This window comes from Podarcis erhardii (genome assembly GCF_964252035.2).
Source record: "Podarcis erhardii genome assembly, chromosome: 4".
In the NCBI taxonomy this organism is placed as follows: Eukaryota; Metazoa; Chordata; class Lepidosauria; order Squamata; family Lacertidae; genus Podarcis; species Podarcis erhardii.
This window is the reverse complement of record NC_138508.1, coordinates 27,171,836-27,196,822: the sequence shown is the minus strand read 5'-3', so window position 1 is coordinate 27,196,822 and position 24,987 is coordinate 27,171,836. Positions and strand designations below refer to the sequence as shown.

At 44.0% G+C, this 24,987-nt stretch overlaps 2 protein-coding genes and 2 long non-coding RNA genes across 5 annotated transcripts in view; 2 read left to right on the top strand and 2 right to left on the bottom strand.

Annotated features, from left to right (window-relative positions):
• Positions 1 to 4,186, bottom strand: part of LOC309341374 — a 376,013-nt gene extending 371,827 nt beyond the window's left edge. Inside the window, exons 1-2 of the long non-coding RNA XR_014156277.1 lie at positions 4,038 to 4,186; positions 2,242 to 2,341 (exon numbers count right to left, since the gene is read on the bottom strand). This is a non-coding gene — a long non-coding RNA (uncharacterized lncRNA). The remainder of the gene's footprint in view (positions 1 to 2,241; positions 2,342 to 4,037) is intronic.
• A 245-nt stretch (positions 4,187 to 4,431) lies between these two features.
• MTIF3 (mitochondrial translational initiation factor 3) lies at positions 4,432 to 9,548 on the top strand. Of its 2 annotated transcripts, XM_081860797.1 has the most exons (4): positions 4,432 to 4,568; positions 6,590 to 7,105; positions 7,857 to 8,008; positions 9,326 to 9,548. In XM_081860797.1, exons 2-4 carry the CDS (start codon positions 6,625 to 6,627, stop codon positions 9,533 to 9,535), a joined length of 843 nt encoding a protein of 280 aa, XP_081716923.1. In that variant the 5' UTR covers positions 4,432 to 4,568; positions 6,590 to 6,624; the 3' UTR covers positions 9,536 to 9,548. The 2 variants fall into 2 exon arrangements, with proteins under 2 accessions (XP_081716923.1, XP_081716922.1); XM_081860796.1 differs by lacking the exons at positions 4,432 to 4,568; positions 9,326 to 9,548 and adding an exon at positions 4,658 to 4,804 and having other exon boundaries at positions 7,857 to 8,125.
• GTF3A (general transcription factor IIIA) lies at positions 9,533 to 24,393 on the bottom strand. The gene is made up of 9 exons (XM_081860621.1): positions 24,106 to 24,393; positions 22,978 to 23,078; positions 18,402 to 18,498; positions 17,802 to 17,890; positions 17,226 to 17,299; positions 12,549 to 12,632; positions 11,115 to 11,344; positions 10,963 to 11,022; positions 9,533 to 9,836 (listed from the first exon to the last, which is right to left on the bottom strand). The coding sequence occupies exons 1-9, from the start codon at positions 24,298 to 24,300 to the stop codon at positions 9,678 to 9,680; spliced, it is 1,089 nt and encodes a 362-aa protein (XP_081716747.1). The 5' UTR covers positions 24,301 to 24,393; the 3' UTR covers positions 9,533 to 9,677.
• On the top strand, positions 20,411 to 22,205 carry LOC309341354. The gene is made up of 2 exons (XR_014156256.1): positions 20,411 to 21,443; positions 21,796 to 22,205. It is a non-coding gene; the product is annotated as an uncharacterized lncRNA (long non-coding RNA).
• Positions 24,394 to 24,987: the final 594 nt, after the last annotated feature.

The window sequence follows — 24,987 nt, the reverse complement described above, 5'->3', positions numbered from 1 at the left end:
ACAAATTTATAGGGGATAATGCTATCCATGGCGACTAGTCACGATGGCTATGTTCTTCATCCATTGTCGGAGGCAGTGTGTCTCTGAAGGCCAGTTGGAGGGAGCCACAGGTAAGGAGAGGGATGCTGCTGCACTCAGGTTTGGATGCCGGACTAGATGGGTCACTGGCTTGAGCCAGCAGGCTCTTATTCAGTCCTAATTCCCCACTGGTTCCTGTTCTTAGGCAAACATCAGCAGCGGGAGGATGCTTTTAATTGGGATCAAGCTAGGGAAGGAAGGGTTAAACCTCATGGTGCACTGCAGCCTCCGTGGCACGCTCCCTAATTACGCATCTCGGGTTGCCTGAGGTGGAGGGTGCTGTTGTTAAAGTTGCAAGGGAAAGGCATTCTAGGCATGGCTTTCATTAAATAATATGTCTTCATATAAAGATGGGCAGTGGGGTGGTGGTAAAATGGGATGCCCAATGCAGGAGGAGTGGGGTGGTACGTCAGCACCACAAATTGTTACTCTAACCTGCAAAAGCTTTTTCTTATGTTTTATTTTAGGTTTTTACTATTACATTTATATCCCACCGTTCCTCCAAGGAGCTCCAGGGTTTCCTCCTCCTCCTCCTTTTGTCCTCACGAAAACCATGCTATAATGAGAGCGTGTGTGAGAGGCCCAAAATCACCTGGTGAGCTTCCCGGGGGTGGGTAGGGACCCGAACCCTTGTTTCCCAGGTCCTAGTCCAGCCCTCTAACCTCTACACAACACTGGCTCTAATGCGACTAAATCAAAGGATTTTACTTTAATAACTCCTTTTAAAACAACGTGTTAAAACTGTACTTTCAAGAAAAGCCTACCCAGAATTTTTACATTTTGGAAAGACAAAAGGAGCCAGTCGAGGAATATTCGGATGGCATGTTTTGTAGCACCACAATCTCTCAGCTACATGTGCCTTGTTTCTATGCTAAGTAGCTCCCCACAAAATAAACCACCAACAGGAATCTCATACAGATTAGGTTTACCAGACGTCCCCGGTTCCCAGGGACAGTCCCCGGATTTACAAATCTGCCCCCGGACAAATTCTGTCCCCAGAATGTCCCCCGATTTGCAAATCTGTCCCTGGGAAACGTGGCAGCGGCAGCCTCAGCAGCCCGGAGCCAGCCTGGTAGCGCAGTTGGCTCTGGCTGGCTTCAGGAGCTGCTCGCTGCCGCCCCCACTGCTGAAGGGGAACCGGGGACGTCCAGCGGTACAGATCTGCTGCCCACTTCCCCCCTTTGTTTTGACAGATCGGGGGAGGCTCAGGAGTCTCGGGCGTTGCCCAGTTTTTTAAAAACAACTCTGCGCATTTATGTTTCACAGGGTGCAAAAGAAGGGCTTTGTACCTTGCCTGGCTGAGAAACTGTGCTCCTTGCGCCCCTCCTGGGCAACGGCCACCCGCCCATGACTCCTGAGCCTCCCCCACCTGTCAAAATGAAGGGGAAAGGGGGCAGGAGATTGGGGAAGGCTCGGGAGTCACAGGCAGGTGGCACACCGTTGCCCAGTTTCTTTAAAACTCTGTGCATTTATGTTTCACAGGGTGCAAAAGAAGAGCTTTGCGCCTTTATACAATATGGATGTGTGCTTGGGTCCAGGGTCTTTTCCTCAGCATCCCCACTACTGACTCCCTGTTGCTGCTCAGCTTCCAAAAAAAGAAAAGTGTCCCCAGATTCATTGAAAAAAAAATATGGTAACCATAATATAGATGATTTCACTGAGCTCCCTCTCTGTGGAAGGAAAAAGAGAGTGGGATATGTATGTGGAGAGACCCCCCCTACACAAAGAAAAGGCTGTTAAAATGCGGCCCATAGAACAGCCTGCCGCCGGCAGCTCCCTCTTCTGCCAATAATGTGTCCGTCTTCTTAACATCTACAAATTAATTTTGACTTAGCCAAGCAGGGGACCTACTTTCAACCCTCAATTTCAAAATCATGGAAGCTTTATAAAGTCGTTTTCCACCTGCATCTCTTTCTGAGCATTCCAGCCCCTTTATCCTGCATAAAGGATACTGGTCGGCGGGTGGGGAGTTGGGGGGGAGCCAGCATATAAAAACTTTGTTAAGCTGTCACTATCAATAGAGATTCAGGGGAGGAAAATGATTGACAAAGAAGAAACAAATTGCATCTTCAAATAAGCTTCCTTCAAACTCCTTGTTAAAAGCTATAACCTCTGATGTTAACTAAATTTAACCCGTTCTGACCCTCGGAATGCCCCCTTAACCTTGCCTTTCTCCGGCTTCCTGTGGAATGCTGAAGAAAACTGGTCCAGTCGCTTGGAAAGCGTTCGCTGCTGCACACAAAGGATCAGTCTAGTTGTTAGTCTGTCAGGAGGTAGAGAATAGATGGAGAGGTCAGCACCTGTGCTGAGAAGCAGGTGACAGTGAACTGCGCAGACCATTCTAGGGGCAAGCTGTAATAGTGTCTACCCTTCCGAGAAAAAGAGAGAGAAGAAAATCCACACTGTAGTTTAGGGTATTCAAGGCAGTGAAGTTCGCGTTGGCTTTGTGAATGCGGACTTTAAACAAATTAATCTATTGCTGTTCAACTGACTGTAAAATTAGTAGATTTACTGTTGCAAAAAAGGAGAGCATTCACTTCCACTCTAATAAGGTCACGGATGTGTCCCAGGCTGGCAACAAAGCAGCCTTCAGAATCTTTGCAGCTGAACCCATCAGCTTGCAAAAGCTACAGAACAATGTCTCAGATGTACAGCGGAAAGGCCCGCGCCATACAGTTGCCATGTTTAACTAGACATTTAATACACTTGTTACATTGGCAATGTTTTGTTTTTTTGATGTGGTGTTTTTTCTCTCTCTCATTTTTCATTCATTTGCTACCAAAAAACACACAGAGCTTGTTTTTAGAATCACCATTCAATGAAACTTCCTTTAAAAGCCTATCTTGGGCAACATTATGGTGGAATGTGCTTCTTCAGAATAGTTTTTCAAAAGTTCCAAAAAGATGTATTCCCTGCCCCCCCCCCAGCTTTAATTCATCTTGCTGCACACGTTTTCATTATTTGCATAAACCACCAGATCAGATACAATAAACAGTTAATTTGTTCAGCTCCCACACACCCCCTTGCCCCAATTGTCCGGATTAATTTGCACATTAACTTTTAAAAGCGCAAAACCTGAAACAGACAGCTGTAGGCATTGTGACTTCCTGCATGTATGTGCAAAATTGTTGTTGGTATAACAAGAGAACTGTCCTTTAATTTGTGGTGTAGATTTATGCACCAATTTGAAGACACTCTGGATGTGTACTTCAAAGTAGCTCTTCAATTATTTTGACCTACCCATAAGCAGTAAGCAGAAAGAGGTGGTTTTTATAGTGCGGCAACTGGGGTGTGTGCACCACAACACTGCCAAAACTCCTAGGAGTCTCTCAGAGTCTCTCCAGAACCTCAGGAGCCTTTCCCAGTTCAACCTGAAGATGCTTGGAAAAGCTTTTTTTAGAAAAAAGAAAACCTAACAGACAAATCCAAGTTTAAAGGGCAAAGGGTTGGTAACCTGATGTTTGAAACCTAACATGTGTTCATCAATCCAGTGTTAGCTGAATGTTTATTAAATCAATCGGTACATCACGGATATCTACACTAATTTAACAGGCTGTGCCTGCTTAAAACATATACTTAATTGTTTGAGAGCTAGTGTGGTTTAATGCTTAGAATGCTGAACTAGGAACTGGACTAACACGAGTTAAAATCTCCTCAGCTGTGAAGCTCATTGTGTACCTTTGGGCACACAATATTCTACGCAACGTGTTGTTGTGTAGAATAAGGAGGGAGAACTATGTACGCCACCTTGAGCTCCTTGCAGGAAAGGTGAGAAACAAACGTAGCAATAAATGTACTGTCACTGATAATTGTTCTAAGAATGCAAGCCCTGCAAACCCTTATTCATTAGTCATAAATTACTTAATTTCTGTGCCGCCCTTCATCCATAGATCTCGGGTCGGTTCACAGCACAGAAAGGTTTATATGACTCATCTTGTGGGCAAAACATCTGCACCTACCTCATGATTCCCAAGATCAGATGTAGTTCAGTTAGATAGCTAGATGGCACCCTCTGCGTACACACGAAGCTATAACAACAGGATGGGGGGGAACCTTTGGCCTGCCACGTGCTTTTGCTGGACTGCAACTCCCATCAGCCCTAGCTACCAGGGCCAATAATCTGGGGTGATGGGAGTTGTAGTCCAGGCAAACTGGAAAAGCGCCTGTCCGTCCTTAGCTGTGAAACCTCGCCGCCAATGTAACATTTGCTATTTCAGGGAGCAAAAGGAGCACCCGCCAGTGGCGCGCTCTGCCCCATCCGCGCGCTAGGACGCAGCGCTCGGATCGAGGCACCTGCTTGGAGCTAGTCCCTTCATCCTTCCCTTCCCTTCCCCTGCTCAGCCAGCCAGGCACTCTCGGAAGACCGGCTGGGCCTTTCCCCGCCCCGCTTCCTCCGCAAGCCCTTCCTCTTCCCCTCCGACGGGTTGTTTGGCTTCCTGTCCCCTGTTCCTGGGCGCTGGAGCTGCCGACGGCCCCCGGGGGACTGACAGGTAAGCCGAGGGGCTCGCCCTGCAGGAGGCCTTTGAACCCGCGGCCGGAGTGAACGATCACCTCTCGCTTGCTGCTCCGGAGAAGGGCTGAGCCTCGAGGCGCGGCTTCGGATCGAGCCCTCGCGCCAAATGGGGACGCGCGAGAACAGGGCGCTTCTGGAGAGAGCGCAGTGCCAGAAGTCGAAACCACATCTGGGATGACGGGCAGGTCTCCCAAATTCCAGCAGCCTTGCGTGGTACAGCGGGTTGTATGTGTATACTGTATATAAAGCCTTTTGCTGTACCCCATTAAGTTGCCAGTCAGTTTTATGAGATTCCACCCAAAATATCTGGCGTGCACACAGGGTGAAATGCACACTTTTTCAAGCACCTGATACATGAGGATTTGCAGAGGACCTAATGCGCTGATAGAAAGCAGGAGTGTTGACATTCACCAGTTGCTGCGATATATTATGCTCATTTGAATGAGTCTTTCTTTAATGTCCCAATGGATGTTGTTGGATTCCAACCATGGGACTTGCAATCCAGCCAGGATCAGAGGCCCACAGCAAGTTCGCCACCACTCCACTAAAGCAAAGTTACAGAGCAAACATCACATTGCAATGCATTTTTATAAGAATTGTATGATACGCTGTTTCATGAAGTCCTTTCTTGTGTTTCCCTAAACAGCCCGCTTCACTGGATGACTCCAGAGCAAGAACTGTAAATTGCTTCTTTTCATCCTCTCCAGTTTTTTCCACTTTATAAATCTCCTGTTTTCTTTCTTTCCCACTCTCCATTGCCAAGCAATACCATGGCAGATTACTACATTTGATAGAAACAAGCACGCATAATATTGGTCAATAAAGCACCACACATAGGCAGCATGAAAAACTTTGATTTATGACCACAACCATCCTCCCTTCAGTGGAACATAATCTGGCAAAATGCAGGTGTGCAGACAGTTGGAAATGTGAAAATTTTGAAAATGATAAAAATATTGTTTTGTATCCAATGTAGGGCCTTCTCAGAGAAGACTCATTAAAATGAATGGGCATGACTTAACGGGTCCATTTGTTTCAGCAGGCCTATTCCAATTTGGGCCCACTCGTTAACCAGGCAAATGTTTCATGCATAGATATTCCGAAAGGGGTGTGTGCATTTGTAGCCCCTGCAGTCTCTACAGAGCAAAATCTCCTCCCAACACATTATGCTCTGGCATTGTCATAAGGGCTGCAAGATTCTTACACACGCATGCATACATATGCACACATACACGTGTATCAAATCTGGCCGTTCATGCTTTTGCAAAAAAAATTCCACATTATTTGTTCATGCAAACTAATTACAGAGCAATCCTAGGCATGTCTGCTCAGAAGGAAACCCCACAGAGTTCAATCAGGCCTACTCTGAGGTGAGTAGGAATAGGATTGCACCCCTAGGCTGCAAAACGCTCGCCAGGAATAATGTCCCAATTGAACTCAATGGGATGCACCTCCAATACATTCAAAGGGTTATATATTTATTAAGGCTGGGGTCAGCATAAGCAGGGGGTCGGTTCACTGTCCCTCAGACCTTGTGGCGGGCCGGACTGCAGGCGTGCGCACACTCTCTCCCGCTACTACAGGGTCCAACTGATAAGAAAGCGTTGTATACCCTTAAGGTATCATTCTGTTGCCTCCCACAGCAGTTCCAAGGGGGTGTGCAAGTTAAAAATAAATCCTGTCATATGTTAATGAGAATGTGATGCAATACATCTGAACACAGACAGGAATTTTAAAAAATAACATATTGTAATGAAGCAGCAGCAAAGGCCTGGGTATGTCGATATTTCTAGGCACCTTAAAACTTGTATACAATATAATTTTACAGGTGTTTACATAGGAAAGGATATCTTGATAAGCAAGCAACTTCAGTGCATTTAAAAAAATATTATTTTATTTATTTCAAAAGACATATATACCTCAGCTGTAATAAAACCTCAAAGCAGTTTATGAAACTCTATTTCACAAGGTTTTCTCATTTTTAAATATTGATTTTAGGTTTCTGGGCATCCCCGCACCCCCATGTATCCAGAATGGCTGGCTTGTGCCTAAAGAAACTGTTGGATCAGGCCAGAAGGAAGGAAGTGAATCACATCACTAAGTATTTCGCCAGTTTCTTGGTGCAACCAGTAAAAAGGACTACAGCCTCGGAAACTTGGATAAAGAGGGATTCTCAAAAAGGACTTCTGCCTGTCCCTACACGAGCATTCTGTACTCATGAAGATGCCAAAGGGAACCTAAAAGCAAAGCAAAGAACCACCAGTTTCAAAAATACAATTGAAAGCGTTGGGAGGAAAATCCCCCATCGGATTATTCAGCTGATTGATGAGAATGGCGAAAACCAGGGAAACATCCACAGGGCGGATGTGATTCGAATCATGGATGAAAGAGCAGTGAAGCTTGTTCTTCTGAAAGAGAAAGCAGACCCTCCACTGTACAGACTAATGTCCGGGCAGCAGATCCTAGAAGAGCGGCTCAGACTTAGAGATAAGCAGAAAGCTAGCGCTAAAAATGGTATGTATAGCACTTATTCAGTCCATAATTCTAAAAAGCTTTTTAAAAGATGGATTAGGCTCTAGTCCTTTGTTTTTTCACTGCATATATTTTTTAAGAGCCAGTTTCTAAATGCATATTTATTAGCCTAGTTGGTTATCAAAATAATGGGAAATATGCTGATCTGCATCTGCTCCAGGATTTCATGCAGGGACAGCTCCATTTTTTAAACAGATTGCAGGCTCTCATATATTACTGCTTTAGTTCACAACTGCAGAAAGTAGAGGGGAGAGAATAAGTAGATGTTCCCAGAACCACCACTAGCTTTGGGGATTTTAATGCCCTACATAGTTCTTTATCATAACTACAGCACTATTGGCAGAAGGCACACTTCTTAAGACTACAAAAAAAGAGCTCTCCTTCATTGCCACTTGAGCATAGTTCCAAATCGCTACATCACACAAAGTCATGCTCTAAAAAGAAAGCATATGCTTTGCCAGTTTATTAGCCATATTAAAACAACAATAACTTGGGAGCAAGGAAGAGCAGGAAAAACCATTTTCTGTACATTTCTTTTCCTCTTAAGGATATTTGGGCCTCTGTAAATAAGGAGCTACTTCATATACTTCTGCCATGTGAAATTCATGCTGCGATTCCCCCCCCCCAAAAAAACCCCATAAAAAAACCCCATACATAATTAAATCTGAGCTAGTTTGGAGCACAGCTGCTTTAAAACAAATCTTAACAATCTCTTTGCTTATCATTTCAACAGGCCCTGTTCAGCAGAAGGAGATAACCTTTTCCACAGCAATTGAGCAGCACGATTTAGACACAAAGATAAAACAGATTCAGCTGTGGATTGACAAGAAGCATCATGTCCGGGTTACACTGCAGCAAAAGAGGGGTGATGGAGAGAAAAATATGGTAAGTTACAACCAAAGTTTTCATTGGAGGGCCTCTAACAGTCAAGTTGGCCAGTATTGTGAACTGACCTTTAGTATGACTTAACGTTTGTGCCAACACTATTTGGAGCATTTTTTTGTTTTTTAGTTCAAACAGCCAGTTCCCTCTTTTGTGCCCATAACCTTGATGAGTGAAGTTCTTAGGGTACCTGAAACTCTGCAGATGTTCTTATGACTCCCAGTAGCCATTGTTAGGATATAGTTCCGTTCCTCCTTAAAAGAGTCGGGCATGATTGTTGTGTCTCACATGCCTGTTTACTCTCAGCACTGTTCTCGCTGGGAACTTCCATTTTGTATATAGCTGCTGTTCTGGCTTTTTCCTCGACACGGATGCAAGCCTACGTTGTTCTGACGTACGTTAATTAAAGCTGTAAATATGCTCTTCTGTCTGAATCTTCCGTTGTGGAGACTGCTGAAAAGGGTGTGCACGAGTCTTGGAATGTGTCTGAGGCTCATGTCGCTAATTGACTGATACTGTTCCAACTGGAGACCGGAGATTGTCCGAAGACGACGTGGAGGCCTGATGCCTCCATCTCCCTGGCAGTATCCCAATAGCCATTGCTCCAGCTAGCTTGGCAGCCGTCATGAATGATGGGAGTTGTAGTCCACAATTAGAAATTTGAAGGCCTTTACATCTCTAGCCACAATGCACTTGGAGGGCCACAGGTTTCCCATCCCTGCTTTAAAGTATGTCTAATGCCACACATTCCAGCATAAGGAATACAGGCTTACGTTTTAATGTTGGCTACAATCCTTAGCTGCATAGTTATATGAAAGTAATTCCTGTTGAAATCAGGGTGAAGGTAAACTAATTTTGACCTCTATGAAGAGATCTGGGGTCAGGAGCTGGAGATCCCTGCCTCAAAGCCAGTACAGGGTACTACTTATCTTGTAATAAGCATGCAGAGTGAAGTGGCATCTGTCCCAATAGAACTTGCCAGAACAATAATGAGAATATCATAATGGGGGATGGGCAAGTCTCCAACCCCAATCAAGGTGCTCACCAGTGCACTAAATTAACACACAAGATGGAGGAGGCTGTGCTTCGTCAGGCATTTCTAACTGACCCAAGTCAGAATCTGTAAAATGATTGAATTTCTGCTCACCACCAACAGCATTCGTTGCACATTAATTTAGTAGACGTTCCTACAGCAACAGCCTTTGTCTGATTTTTTTACACTTCAGTCAAGTCCTTTCACTAAACCTTTTTTTTTTTTTTTTTTTTTTTTAAAGGCTCAGGTAATACATTCATAATGCCAGTACATCTTTTCCTTTTCAGCTGGCATTCTTTGGTCAGATTTTGGATACGATGCCTGGGAAAGCGACTTACCTCTCTGAGCCCCGCACTGTCAAAGAAGGAAGGAGCACGTGTGTATTGAGGCATATGTCGAACAAAGAAATCCAGGAATACAAAAGAATGGAGAAGAACAAAGGAGAAGAGAAGGAGAAGAGAAAGGACAGCACTGAATCAGAAACTCTCAAGCAGTGATTTAATATTTTTTTTATAAAAAAAAATTGAATGTCTCTCCAGTTTTCTTTACAAACCCCATAGACTTGCCAGTAATGGCTACTTCATAAAGCCATTTTCAACTTCATATGCATGAATATATTGTCCACGTTCATCTGATACTCTAGCCAAGGGACAGTGTTTCCACAGTAGGCAACGTGGCGCTCGCTTCAGGTGTGATCAGAGCCTCATCTACAGAGGAAACATTTCTTCGACATGCTTTAGGCGGGATGAATCCACTCAGATGTGAGGCCAAACTCCGCTTAGGACGTGGCTTTTTAACCTTTGAAAGGAAACACATAGATTTGTGGTTCACAGAAGGGGATATACATATAAGCAATAAAGCTTTTTTAAAAGTACATATACATTTTGTGGTCAGCAGTCTTGGCAGCTGGGAAATGATGGTAAAGTGTTGTTGTCCGCTCTTGTCTGTTTTCCTAAGTGGCAAGAAGTTTCAAGGTTTGGTTTCCATTTGCAGAAAAGAGCCCCGGATCCAGAGATTAGTTCCCCCTGACTTCCCTGCTAAGTTTCCTGGGGACTTTATTGAATGGGATTGGCGCTGGGGGTGAGGAAATCCCTGAAATTTTGGTGGAGGCCCTTTTCACAAGTGGAAATCTTACTCATGGAAGTTGCCTCTGCCCAGTTTTCAGGGATCCCCTCAACCTTTGCCCCATATTCCCTTCAATAAGTTCCCCCCTCTCTTTGGGAGATTTTCCAGGACGGGGCGAGGTCGGGAGAAAATGTTTCTGTCAGCCTCTTTTATAGCTGGCTTATTTCTGGATCCAACTTAACAGTATTTTTGTGATATTTGCTCTGATATTTAAATGCAGAAGTAGGTGTAAGCAGGAGGCGGCAAAGAGCAGGCACGCTACAAGCCAGCAGGTTCAATACAAAACATCAGATCAACCCTGCACCTCCAAGGTCCTTCAAGCCAATGTACCGGTAGATATGCACCCCAGCCCTGTGCATATAGGTCACCTTCACAAAGAAGCTCTGATGGATATTTCATTTAAAGTTATCACCTAATCATCAGCTCCCATTTGCCAACCACTATGAGCTATTAGCAGCACACAAAGAAATGGCTAATAGCAAAGAGTTCAATAAACTAGTTCCATTATGTAGACCAGAGTTTCCCAAACTTGGGTCACCCACTCCCCCCCCCCTTTTGGACTACAACTTCCAATATCCCTAGCTTGCAGGACCAGTGGTCAAGGATGATGGGAACTGTAGTCCAAAAACTACAGTCCAAAGACCCAAGTTTGGTAAACACTGATGTAGACCCCCCCCGTGTTCAGATTACCCCTGTTCAGTAATAAACCTGTCACATCCTCCACTCAGGCCCTGCAATTCAAAGCGGGTTCACACTCCTAAAACTGAATGGGGAGAGCAAACTGAAACCTTTGACTTACTTTTGAATTCAACTTTCTCTTGTCAGGGTCATGTACAACACCATGCCTTACAAGACTTTGCTGCAAAGAACAAAAATTAAAAGTTTATACGTAGGCGACCAAGAGAGGAGGAAGAAAAATGTGCACGTTAAGGTTAACTTGAGAACGCCTACTTTCATGGCAAAGACTCTCCCACAGCCAGGGTGGTCGCAAGTGAACGATCTTCTTGCCTCATGAAATGAGACAATGTGGCTTTGAAGATTGAACAGGGTTGTGTACGTTCTGCCACAGCCCTCTCTCGGGCATTTAAGCACCTCTCTCTCGGCAGCGTGGATCTTCTGGTGGCACTTGAGGTAATCTTTGCGGCGGAATATTTTGCCACACACACTGCAGGTTATCGGTTCTGGAGATGAAAGAGAAAATGAAATGGGTGCATGGGGGGGGAACCCATTGTAAAACCTGAAATAAAAGAATTTCTAAACAGGATTTAAACAGTGACACCTCTTGTTTTTTCAAAGACGAGGAACAATTTACGTGCATACTGTTTTCAGCAGCAGAATATAATATCAGAGTATCACCTGCACAATCCAGCAAGCACTCACAGCCTTCTGCTACAGCAGGCGTGGGGAACCAGTTCCGTCTAGCAGGCCAGATGGAAAAGTGGGCAAACTTCTGCAGGCTATGTTTGTTGGGTGGCTGCATCTACCCATCAATCACCTGATATATCATATGACCTAAGCTGAACCCAATTCCACTGGAAAAGCAGCAAGGCTTGCACTCACTGCTGAATTTAAATTACATCAAATGCAAGCCTCCCTACAAAAGGGCAGCTGCAGCTGACATTGTATGACAGGTTGGAGTGATCTTTGCCCTCTGCTGAAGCTGCCAAACTACAACTCACAGCAACCCCAGCAAGCATGGCCAAAGATGATGGGAGCTGTATTTCAGCAACATCCGGTAGGTCAACGATTCCCCATGTCTGTCATATGTCAGGTAACTGGCAAGTGGGTGTAGATGGCTAAAAACAACTGCAGGCTGAATTGGGCCCCTGGCAGGTCTGACCTGTAAGGAAAAGGTTCCCCATCCCTGTTCAACTGCTTTCTACTCACATCTATCAGCTGTACACACATACTCCTTGCACGCTACATATGAGATACTGTAGCAGAGTGGCCAAAAGTCCAGAGCTGTGGACCAAGTAGTTCCTAGTTCTAATCTTATCATTGCAATGAACACACTTGGTGGCTTTGAACAAGCTACAACCCCCCAAGTCTCAAATCCCCCATCTGTGAAAAGGAGTAATATTGACCTGCATTAGGGTTATTATAATGACTGTCAAGAGTATACATGACAGGCTTTTAACCCACTGAAGAGAGTTATGCAATTGGTGTTTGTGTATAGATATACAATTATAGCCATGCTTACAAATGCACATCTGAAACTAGTTGCATGCACAGCATATTGTATTGCTATAAAGCAAACAAAGTCAAGAAAGGATTATTAGTAGAAGAAATTATTGCTATTTTTGAAAAAAAAGAGTACATAATGGGCTTCCAACGTTAGAAATCGTTCAAGCTGAATCAACGTGTAAAAGTTCTGATAGTACTTACCGACATGACTTTGTCTCATATGTTTCAGAAGCTCTGACCAGGTTTTCCCAACATATGAACAGCCATCCTTTTTGCATGCATAGCCTATTATGAAAAACAGTTTAAACAGCCTTTTTAATATATATATATATATATATATATATATATATATATATATATGCAGGTTTTGGTGTCCTCGGGTGTCTTCCCGTGTAAAAGTTGGGGTGTCTAGGCGACGTTTCGACGAGGTCTCACTCGTCATCTTCAGGCTGGTGCTTTCGGCTTCTTGTTACTGGAACAGAGCAGGATCTCAGTGTTTGAGTTCCTATAAATACTGTAGAGGGGGTGTGGTGTATAGCCTCCAATGTTCTGGGCAGAGAGGAAGTTCCCAGGCTAGTGTGCCTTTTCTTCTTTTGTTCCTTAATTACTTGAGAGATATCTTGAGTGATTTCTTGAGTGATATCCTGAGTACCACTTAGGTGGGTCATTAGGTGTGGATTAGTTGTTAAAGTCTTTGTGTCTTGACCTCTTGAACTTTGTGAAGAGTTTTCCTGAGAAGATGGCTGTACTGTACTTAGTTGTGCTCTGGCTTGGCTTCGTGTATAGGGGCGAGCTGTGGTTTTGTGGCTTGTGTCAGCCAGATCTGTGTAGGGATTGCAGGGGGGTGCAGCATCCGGAGGTGCCACCATGGATTGGCTACTGGATGGTGTCTGTAATTCATCTGTGGAGAGGGTCTGGGTTTGGGTCTGGTGTGGTTGATTGGTGTTGGCGTTCTGTGTGCCTCTGGATCTGGTGTCAGTTTTTGTGGGGAGGGCTAATTTCCAGATGTCTGGCAAGCGGGATGTGTCGTCACGCTTGTTCATGTTGTGAGGGTGTTTCTCTATCTCGATGGCTTCCATGATTATTCTCTTGTGGTGATGTTCCGTGTTAAAGAGCAATTTGGAATCTGCAAAATTAATTTCGTGTCCTGTTTCTTTCATGTGTTGGAAAAGAGAGGAAGTTTTTTCTTCTTTTTTGACGGCATTCTTGTGTTCTGCGATACGTGCATTTATTCGTCTGTTTGTTTGTCCAATGTACGTGGCTGGGCAGACTTTGCAGGGTATTTCATAGATCCCTTGGTTTTCCAACTGGATTTTATCCTTGGGGTTTCTGAGGATATTGGCTATTTTTTGGTTGGTGCAAAAGGCTGTTTTGATATTGTGTTTATGGAGGATTTTGCTAATTTTATCTGTAGTGCCCTTGATATAAGGAAGGAGGGCCATGCCATTGTTTTCTTCTGTGTCTTGGTTTTTGGGGGGTGTTTCCTTTTGGATTAGCTTCGTAATCCTGTTTTGCTGGTATCCATTGGCAATTAACACGTTTGAGAGATTCTGTAACTCAGTTGTCAAGTGGTCTTTGTCAGCCAGGCGTTTGGTTCTGGAGATGAGAGTCTTGGCTACGGAGTTTATTTGTGCAGGGTGGTGGTGTGATTGTGCATGTAAGTAGCGGTTGGTGTGTGTTTTTTTCCGGTAGATAGTGTGTCCTAGGGAGCCATCAGGTTTTTTGTAGATTAGGACGTCAAGGAAGGGAAGTTGGTTGTTGGCTTCTATTTCCATAGTGAATTGTATTTTGGGGTGTAAGTTGTTGAGATGTGTGAGGAAGCTATCCAGTTTTTCCTTCCCGTGTGGCCAAATTACAAAGGTGTCGTCAACATATCTGAGCCAAAGTTTGGGTTTGTGTTCTGACTTGTCTAAAGCATTGGTTTCAAAGTGTTCCATGTACAGGTTTGCGATGACCGGTGAGAGGGGTGATCCCATAGGTGCTCCTTCTATCTGTTTGTATCTTTGTCCATTGTGGATGAAGTACGTGTTGGTTAGGCAGTGGTTGGTCAGGTCCAAGATGTATTCGGGGGGATTGTATTTGTTTTGAATAGCTGTCAAGGCTTCATTAATGGGCACTTGTGTGAAGAGAGATACAACATCGAAGCTCACAAGTAGGTCATTAGGATGTAGGTTTTGCTTCTTTATTGTTTCTATGAACTGGAAGGAGTTTGGTACGTGTGAAGAGATGGATTCTGCATAGGGCTGAAGTTGCTTGGCGAGAAATTTAGCGAGATTTTGTAGAGGTGAGCCTATGGAGCTGACTATTGGTCTGAGTGGTGTTCCTTCTTTGTGTATCTTGGGGAGGCCGTAGAGTTTGGGGCATCTGGATGATTTTTCTCTGGGGATGATTCTTAGCTGGATTTCTTCACTGATAGGAGAGGCTTTTATTTTGGATTTGGTGGTTTTTTCCAGGTAGGTGGTAGGATCTGTTTTTATAGGTTTGTAGGCAGGATCTTGGAGTAGATTTGATAGTTTTGCTTGGTAGTCCGATGTGTTCATCACCACTGTGGCATTACCTTTGTCTGCTGGGAGAATGATTATATCAAGGGCACTACAGATAAAATTAGCAAAATCCTCCATAAACACAATATCAAAACAGCCTTTTGCACCAACCAAAAAATAGCCAATATCCTCAGAAACCCCAAGGATAAAATCCAGTTGGAAAACCAAGGGATCTATGAAATACCCTGCAAAGTCTGCCCAGCCACGTACATTGGACAAACAAACAGACGAATAAATGCACGTATCGCAGAACACAAGAATGCCGTCAAAAAAGAAGAAAAAACTTCCTCTCTTTTCCAACACATGAAAGAAACAGGACACGAAATTAATTTTGCAGATTCCAAATTGCTCTTTAACACGGAACATCACCACAAGAGAATAATCATGGAAGCCATCGAGATAGAGAAACACCCTCACAACATGAACAAGCGTGACGACACATCCCGCTTGCCAGACATCTGGAAATTAGCCCTCCCCACAAAAACTGACACCAGATCCAGAGGCACACAGAACGCCAACACCAATCAACCACACCAGACCCAAACCCAGACCCTCTCCACAGATGAATTACAGACACCATCCAGTAGCCAATCCATGGTGGCACCTCCGGATGCTGCACCCCCCTGCAATCCCTACACAGATCTGGCTGACACAAGCCACAAAACCACAGCTCGCCCCTATACACGAAGCCAAGCCAGAGCACAACTAAGTACAGTACAGCCATCTTCTCAGGAAAACTCTTCACAAAGTTCAAGAGGTCAAGACACAAAGACTTTAACAACTAATCCACACCTAATGACCCACCTAAGTGGTACTCAGGATATCACTCAAGAAATCACTCAAGATATCTCTCAAGTAATTAAGGAACAAAAGAAGAAAAGGCACACTAGCCTGGGAACTTCCTCTCTGCCCAGAACATTGGAGGCTATACACCACACCCCCTCTACAGTATTTATAGGAACTCAAACACTGAGATCCTGCTCTGTTCCAGTAACAAGAAGCCGAAAGCACCAGCCTGAAGATGACGAGTGAGACCTCGTCGAAACGTCGCCTAGACACCCCAACTTTTACACGGGAAGACACCCGAGGACACCAAAACCTGCATTCCTGTACCCGTGAAAATCTACGAAAGCATATATATATATATATATATATATATATATATATATATATATATATATATAAAAGTAAATAAATGCAAAGCCACATGCTGTAGGGCATGGATGGGGAACTTGCAGCTTCCCAACTCCCATCAGCCCCAGCCAATGGTACCCCAGGTTAAGTACTTAATTCGTTCCGGAGGTCCGTACTTAACCTGAAACTGTTCTTAACCTGAAGCACCACTTTAGCTAATGGGGCCTCCTGCTGCTGCCATGCCGCCACACGATTTCTGTTCTCATCCTGAAGCAAAGTTCTTAACCTGAAGCACTATTTCTGGGTTAGCGGAGTCTGTAACCTGAACCGTATGTAACCTGAGGTACCACTGTACTGACTGTCTTATTTACAAACCACACTCTCGTATAGATCACAAGGCAGCATACAACATAAAAAGCACAGTATTAAGTAAAAACATTAACCATTTCAAACACAACAGTAAAAGGTTTTTGGCAAAGCACCTCAAGTTTGAAAGGCCTGTCTGAATAACTCAGTCTTTAGGAAATCATCTAAAACCAGCAGGAATGACGACTCCTGCTGAACCTCTACTAGCAAGGAGTTCCACTGGACAAGGCCTGACACACTACAGCCTCAGCCCGTGGTAAAAGCCAGCTGAACCTCAGAGGTATGTTGGACCAATGAAAAGTGCCCTATCAGAAGATCTCAGTGGTCGAGACCGAACATAAGGAGTAAGGCAGTCCTTAATAGGATAGTGAGAGCTGTCATCCACAGCTGTCATCCACAGGTTATCTTTCCCCTCCTGTAGGGCATCTCATACCATGCTCTGTCTAGATCTTGCTGTCCAAGGAGAGACTAAACAAATTACCTCAATTTGAAGCTGAGTTTCTGGTACTGCTCTTAACAGTGACTTGTATAGTATTCCTCAATGAAATGTTAACCCAGCTTGGGGTCAATGGGGAAGAGGTTTTTTACAAACCACCTTTAAGAGGAGCATCATCCCCGAAGTCAGCCCTAATGTAGGCTCAAAAAAGACTTTTTGCACACTCCTGCCCTACATATCATTTGCTATTGAAATGACACACATCCTGCACTGTGACTGATGCAAAACCAGCAGACCTGCTTCCATAACTTCCAGTTTTGAGCCTTATATTTGAAGGCAAGCCATTAAAGCAACAACAGCGCTGGGTTTTACACAGCCGAAGCAAGAGGAATAATTTACCTTCGTGAATCTTCTCATGACGCTTCAGATGGGCACGCATGGAAAAGCGCATTTCGCATCCTTCGTGACTGCATCTACGTGACAAAAACAAAACACACAACACTCAAAACAAGAAATAAACATCCCAGTTCATAAACAGTGTAAGTGAAAGTGGACTTTTCCTTTACTTCCATCACTCACCCACCCCAAATTAACATGATGCTCCAAGAAAGAAGAGTTCTCTGGTTGGAAGCGCAACGTGCCACATTTTTAGGTTACATCTTCCACTTTCAAGTCCTGAATGGCAGCTAACTGATCATGACGGCTTTTGTTTTATTTTCACAGTGCCAGCATATATGATGCTTCACAGAGCTGCGTAAGAAGAGGGCCTTGTTGGAGATGGCATCCTATTTTAAGTGCCTAGTGAATACCTTTTTATTCTCCCAGGGCTTTTAATTTTAGCCTTTAATTTTGGTCTTTAGGCTCTGTTAAATAAAAACATCATCTTCCTCAGAGCAACCATTTAAAATTCCTGCCTACAAGCACCCTGAAAACCTCCCTACTTATTTTCATGAAAAAACAGGAATATTCACCTACTTGAACGGCGGTTCACCAGTGTGTTCAGACTGATGAATTTTCAACTGCTGGTGTTTTTTAAAGGATTTCCCACATCCTTCAAAGTCACACTGTTTGGAAAAAATCAAGATAGTTACTGTTAGAGGCAGGCTAACGTAAAGTACTAGCATATGCTCAATTTTACATCATGCCATAAAGATCACTATGGCAAAGCTGAGGAAAGGACCCAGGACTTTTGGGGTTTAATGTAGTCACTTGATCCAGTAATGCACACTAGTATCTTACCTGCACACAGCATGCAGCAAAGCTTTGGTTAGAGTCCTCAGCCAGCACAGACTGGGCTCCCACTGCTAGCTACAAGCAAATAGCACCCTGCAAGTAAACAGGGTTTGTCCCCCTGCCATATCTGTCAATGGGTAAAAGCTGACCATGTGTATACAGATAATTGTACTGCTTAATCACAACCTAGATGCACAGGCTAAGCTCTAACATTGGTAAAAGAGTTAATAAGTCAAGCACATTTAATGAATTATTTCCTAACACTGAGCAAAGGATTATTTATAATTATTCATTTCTATACCTATTAGAAGCCTATTTGGGCAAATAAAGAAGGCCACTTACTATGTATTCCTTACAATGCTGTAAATGTTTGCGACCAATGTGTTTGTTCAAGTTTGATTTTGTTGTAAATCTCTCGTTGCAGCCCTCCACCTTGCACCTACAAATACACAAGCGTATGTTCTCTATAAAGAATATGAAAGTGCAACTGGCCTTTCCAGATGTCAGCTAAAGAAACCTTAGTCAAATCATTGAATTGGCCAAATTAATTGGTTAAAGGTGCATACATTGGCTAATGAATAAAACAATAATTGTTAAGAGGGTAAAAGGGAATATTTTATTGGTTCTCAGCGGCTGCAGGCATACATTGCAACACACACTTAGAATCTTAGAAGAATCATTCCTTCTTGCGTAAGAAAGGAGGAAGATCTCCTAAGATGATGCACCACACATTTTTTTATAAATTAATCTTAAAAATAAACACACCAGTGCACCTTTTTAGTCAGTACAGGGTTCCCCCCAATTGTTTTTCTCTAATAAATATATTACAGTTAACATAAGTATGTTTCTTCATCTCAGTAAAAAGAAACAACACACACAGAGGAAGGGGGGGAATAACATATCACAGTGGTGGGTAAACTGTTCCCACCTCTGGAAAGAGCCATATGCCACTCCCCTCTCAAGCTAGTCATTGGGCTGAGAGGGAAAAAATGGGTGCCAGGAAGAGAGAAATGGGGGTTATCATTAGGAGAAAGAAAAGGGGGTGGCTCAACGTAGGCCTCGTCTGTATTATACATTTAAAGCACTATAATACCACTTGAATAGCCATGGCTTCCCACAAAGAATCAGTTTATTAAGGGTGAAGAGTTTTTATTCAAAGGTGTATGATGCTACTTTAAATACTCTCTAGCCCCTGCTGGCTTTGGCCCTCCCAACTACAATATCCTATGTGGGAAAATGATTGCTTGTACATGAGAGCATGAGCAAAGTTCTTATTGTTACAGGGTGATTTCATAGCTAGAAGCATCCTTGGAGCATGAACAGCGCGTGAACAGCTCGTGCTGTCCTATATGATTGGCTAACGTGGCATGGCCTGATGCTCGCATGGTCTAGTGCGAAGGTCCTTATCTGCTTGCTAGAACAAATTGCTTGGCTTGTACTTTGTATCTTTCTGATTTCACACAATAAAAGCTGTGCTGCATGAGCCCTAGGGGCAGCCATATTTCGGAACCTATTATGGTGTGAGACTGATTTTTCCTTGGATGCCGAGCTGCAACTCGACAATTGGTGCCCCGTGTGACTGCCTTCGGACTTCACGTTGTTTTTCATTATTCAGCACTCACCAACACGTCGTTCATCCACGTAGTGGATCCCTGGTGAGTGCTCCCGTGTGATTTCTTTCGGACTTCATGCTGTTTTACAACGTTCAGCCTCACCTCGCCCGGCAGGGCTGCAGACGCGTCGTTCATCCACGTAGTGGATCCCCGGTGAGAGCTCCCGTGTGAATGTGATTCTGGACTACGTTACGGACTTATCAGCACTTATCTCCGCCCGGATAGGGCAAAAGGCGCCTCCCTCATCCTCCTAAGGATCCCTCCGGTAAGTGCTCCCTGCTCTTTTTGCAACTCTTGCAATCATGGGAAAGTCTCTCTCTGCACCACAGAAAAATTTTTTTAAAGACCTTAAATTCCTTTTGGCCAGTAACAACCTTGCTGTTCAGAAAGCTGACCTTAAGTCCCTTATAATAGCCCTGGACACTCACTGTCCCTGGTTCCCCCAGGACGGAAATTGGGAGTTAGACGATTGGAAAAAAATTGGACACTTCTTTCAAAATCATCCTCAGATTGATGTCAAAGTTTTGCATGCCTGGTGTAACGTCTACAAAGCTATGTCGTGCTTAACTCCTTCAAACATTCTTCTGGCTGCCGCAACAGCTTCTTCGCCCGCCCTCCCAGCTCCCGCTTTGCCTGCCTCAAACCTACCTCCTAAACCGCCGGACATTTTCCCTTCGGCTCCTCCTGTCACTCCCCTGCATTCTTCAAATTCTGCAGCACCCCCCGCTCTTCCACCTCCTCCGCCCAAGGAGACACCAGCACCTTGAAACCGTATTTTATGCTGTTTGCCGGTGATGACCTCTCACCTGACCTCAACCCGCATTGCAGTTGGAGACATCGCCATATTGATGTGCCCTGGATAACGTCACCTTCCACAGCTGTTCCAGTGTTTCCTGGCACGTTGAAAGGCCATCTTCAACCCTATCGCGTTGGCCCCCCTTCACCCTGGGAAGCCACCGTTTTTACCACTTATCGTTACAGTTTTGCCGCCTCTTGTTTGGGAACTGAGCCTGGCTTTGAAGGATGCCCTCGTCAGACCGGCATCGCTTGGGTTTTGCCCCCCAATAGCGACCATCCCATCTGTGTCACCACGTTTTGTTGGGTTTGGATTTTTGGCTCAGCAATGCACGGAGCAGTACATGAGGCCTATTTACAGCAAATGGGCTCCTGTATCTGCAGGAATGGCTGTGTGGCTTCTCCTGGTTTGTGGTTTTTACATGCCAATAATCGAGCCACGAAATATCACGCAGGTTGCTCGGAAACAGCTATTGGAATAATTTACCATTCTCACCCTTATTGCCCCCCCGAGCAACCAATATGGCATCGTCCTGAGTGGCCCCACAATTCCACTTCACACGGATGGAGCCTCTCCGTGAACTTTGTAAAACGCCGCTTTCGTCGTGCTGCTTTTTTGCAGAAGGCCAGGAGGCCTGAACTTTATCATCAGATTTGGACTAACAATACTTACGTTAGAGACATTAATCATTTTGCTTCTATGCTTAACCTTTCTGATTGTTGGATGTGTATGCATATCCCTCCTCAATCAAAAAGATCTGGCATTCTATTACATGGTATTCCTATAAATGCTTCATATAAGATTAGCAATAATATGAAGGACAATCGCATAAGTTTACCTCCTGTATTTCTATCGCTTGTAGAATTAGCTCCTTATTATTTTCATTTTAATCACAATAGCAAAAAATTTTTAGGTCATTATCCATATTGTAATTGGACACATGAATACATTAATGGATCTTCTTGTTTTCTTAATGTTACAACCATGAGTGGCAGACCAAAGGTTTTAATTAATAATGTCACAACTTACATGACCTATGAACAACAAGCTGCGTGTAGTGACTTTTATGTTTGGTTCGACTGGATGAGAAAGAGCAGCAGAACTACATGTTTGCTTCAATCTGATTTATGGTTATTTTGTGGCACACGTGCCTATAAAGAAATCCCCTCTGCCTTTTCTGGTACCTGCACGTTAGGTATAGTAGTACCCTTGGTATATAAAATAGATAAGCTCCCAGCGGTCCGTTTGCGTAACAGAAGGGAAGTACTATCACCTATTTCTCGATATACAGGGACGGCCATCTCTAGGTCCCTTCTGCCTTCTTTAGGTGCAGCCATGAATTACCGTGATTTGCATAAATTGGCAAACTGGACAGAAAATTTGTTTAATTCCACCATTTTGGCTTTAAAAATGATTAACAAAGAAATATCAGAAATAAGAAATGTAGTTCTTCAACATCATTATGCTTTAGATGTGATCCTTGCTTCTAAAGGTGGAATTTGTGCCTTAATTCATTCTCATTGCTGCATGTATATAACTGATCAATCGACCAATATCTCTGCTACTATTGATCATATGGAACAAATGATAGCCCATAATCCTTTGAATCCACCTGAAGGTTTTGATCCATGGGAATGGTTGTCTTCTTGGTTACCTAATGGATTATGGTTAAGAAAAATATTATTGATTGTAATTGCATGTATTGCTGGCTTCATTATGGTGTGTTGTTGCATTCAATGCATACCCTCTTTGATTTCCCAATGCACTGCATGGTGGTACCGACCACGGCCCACCACAGGGGTTACAAGAGGAATTTATGTTGCAAAGTGTAGACGCTTAGGCAATGAAGTGTACGATTTGGACTAATGGTCCCTCTTTTCCTCTAATAATATAAACAAAAAAAGGGGATATGTGGGAAAATGATTGCTTGTACATGAGAGCATGAGCAAAGTTCTTATTGTTACAGGGTGATTTCATAGCTAGAAGCATCCTTGGAGCATGAACAGCGCGTGAACAGCTCGTGCTGTCCTATATGATTGGCTAACGTGGCATGGCCTGATGCTCGCATGGTCTAGTGCGAAGGTCCTTATCTGCTTGCTAGAACAAATTGCTTGGCTTGTACTTTGTATCTTTCTGATTTCACACAATAAAAGCTGTGCTGCATGAGCCCTAGGGGCAGCCATATTTCGGAACCTATTATGGTGTGAGACTGATTTTTCCTTGGATGCCGAGCTGCAACTCGACAATCCTATGTTCCAGAACCATACTTGTTTTAAAAGTTTTTCATTTCATATCCTCCACTTCACCCACAAGGCTGGAGTTTTTCATTTAGCCAAACCTCAACAAAATATGTTAATCCTATTAGTTACGCAAACATACAACTGCCAGCTTCACCCAGTCCTATTCCTGTGCCAGCAAACCTGCAAACTGCAGATCTTAACATCTGTTCGGATTTTTGTTGTTCTAACAGTTCCAGCACCTTCCCCACCCACAGCCATAGTATACTTACACAAATTGCTTTTCTCCAGTGTGTGTAAGAAAATGGCGCTTAAGATGGTAGAGTCTAGTGAAGCCTTTACCACAGCCTTCATAATCGCAAACGAAAGGCAGCTGATAAGGAGAAAGACAGCTGATTTTATATCACAAATTTATTTGCTTTACTCATCATATGATACATCCTACCAATTTCCCAAAACAGTTCCTCTTGCACACCAAACACCCTATTTAGCTGATGGTGGATTTCTTTTTTAAAAAAACAAAAACTGGAAGTTTCCAGAGATTTTCTCTATGCAAATTACCCTAATTTACATAGGACAATTTTCTGATGATCAAATGTAGCATATCTATTTGACTTGCATTTGACAAAGGTTTTAAAAAAGTACCTTGAGTTAACTTTTGGTCCAATACGCCACAAGTGTTTGACCTACTGCTTCCCGTTACAGAAACTCCCCCAGTCACTGTCTAGGACCAATTTCACCCCTTTAGTAGTTAGAAGGTTAGCCAATATTCTTGAGAGATTTTCATTTGCATTTACTCAGGAGTAAGCCCCCCCTTTCATAGTTTAACTTTTATCAATACTTAATTGTTTTCTTAATGGTTGTGTCTATGTTTTTAGTGGTTATTTTGTTTTTTTATCTGTAAGCCTCCTTGAGTCCCCTCAGGGAAAAAGGAAACGTATAAATATATATATGTATGTATTTATACATATATATTAATATACTGTGTGTGTGTGTGTGTGTATATATATATAGATAGATAGATAGATATAGATATATATATACACACAAAGTATATTAATGATAATCTCACGTGAGCGCCGTACACACCACTGCAGGTTTTGACAGCCACTCAAAAAAACCCTCCTGCCCCTATCCGGAAACGCGTCATCTCTAGAGAGCCCCGCCCCGAACAAGCGCGTCACCCCCGACCGGCCAATGACGGCCCGCTTCCCCTCGATTGGCTATGCGAGGGAGGCCGCGCTCCAATAGCAGCCGCCGCGTTCGCGCTCGCGCGCCCTAAGGTTCGATTCCCTCTTGCTGCCCGTCAGCACACCTGGCCCCTCGGTTGGTCTCTTGCGGACCCGCTTTCTTCCAATAGCCGCTCTCCTTCCCCCCCCCCTTAGTCCCGCCCAACTGACCTCTCCCGTGTGCCGGCACAGGTGCGCGTCCAGCTTCCAGGCCCTGTTGTAAATGGCGTCGCAGTCCGGGAAGGAGCAAATGAAGGCTTTCCTCAGGAGTGCCGGAGGCGGGCGGTGGCGAGAAGCGCTGAGCTTGCGCCTATCGGAGGAGGCGGCGGCATCTTCCTCTTCGACGGCAGCCTCCTCTCCAGCCATGCTTGGAGCGGCGGCGCACCACGTGGTAGCGCTGGAGCCCCACCCCTCCAAGCCTCGCCATCCTTAATTTGTCCCTTCCCGCCCACCGTCCTGCCACGGGGCGGGGCGGAGAAATAGCGCGCGCTAGAGTTTGCCTGAGTAGAGACGGCGGCATTTGGGTTGCGCAATACGTTCGCCCTCTGAGTGGGCGGAGTCTGTCGAATAAAAAACACACAACTCGGGTTATTTCCCAAAAATCTTGTATTGCGCATTTATGAAATGTATATACATATCTAATAAATGTGCATTACATTTGAAGGCAAAGCTACAGGTAGGTAGCCGTGTTGGTCTGCCGTAGTCGAAATATAGTAAAATAAAATAAAAAAATTACTTCCAGTAGTACCTTAGAGACCAACTAAGTTAGTTATTGATATGAGCTTTCGTGTGCGCATCTGAAGAAGTGCATGCACACGAAAGCTCATACCAATAACTAAGTTAGTTGATCTCTAAGGTGCTACTGGAAGGAATTTTTAAAAAATTTATTTTGATTTGAAGGTGAAGAGAGCATAAAGGACATGACACAAAAGGAAAAGGGGATGGGAGGGAGGAGTAAACTGGAGCACTTGTTCTGAAATCCAAATTTATTTTAATAGTCGGCTAGAATTTTAAAAGATTCTGTTATAAGAATTTAAAGGTCCTAAATATAAA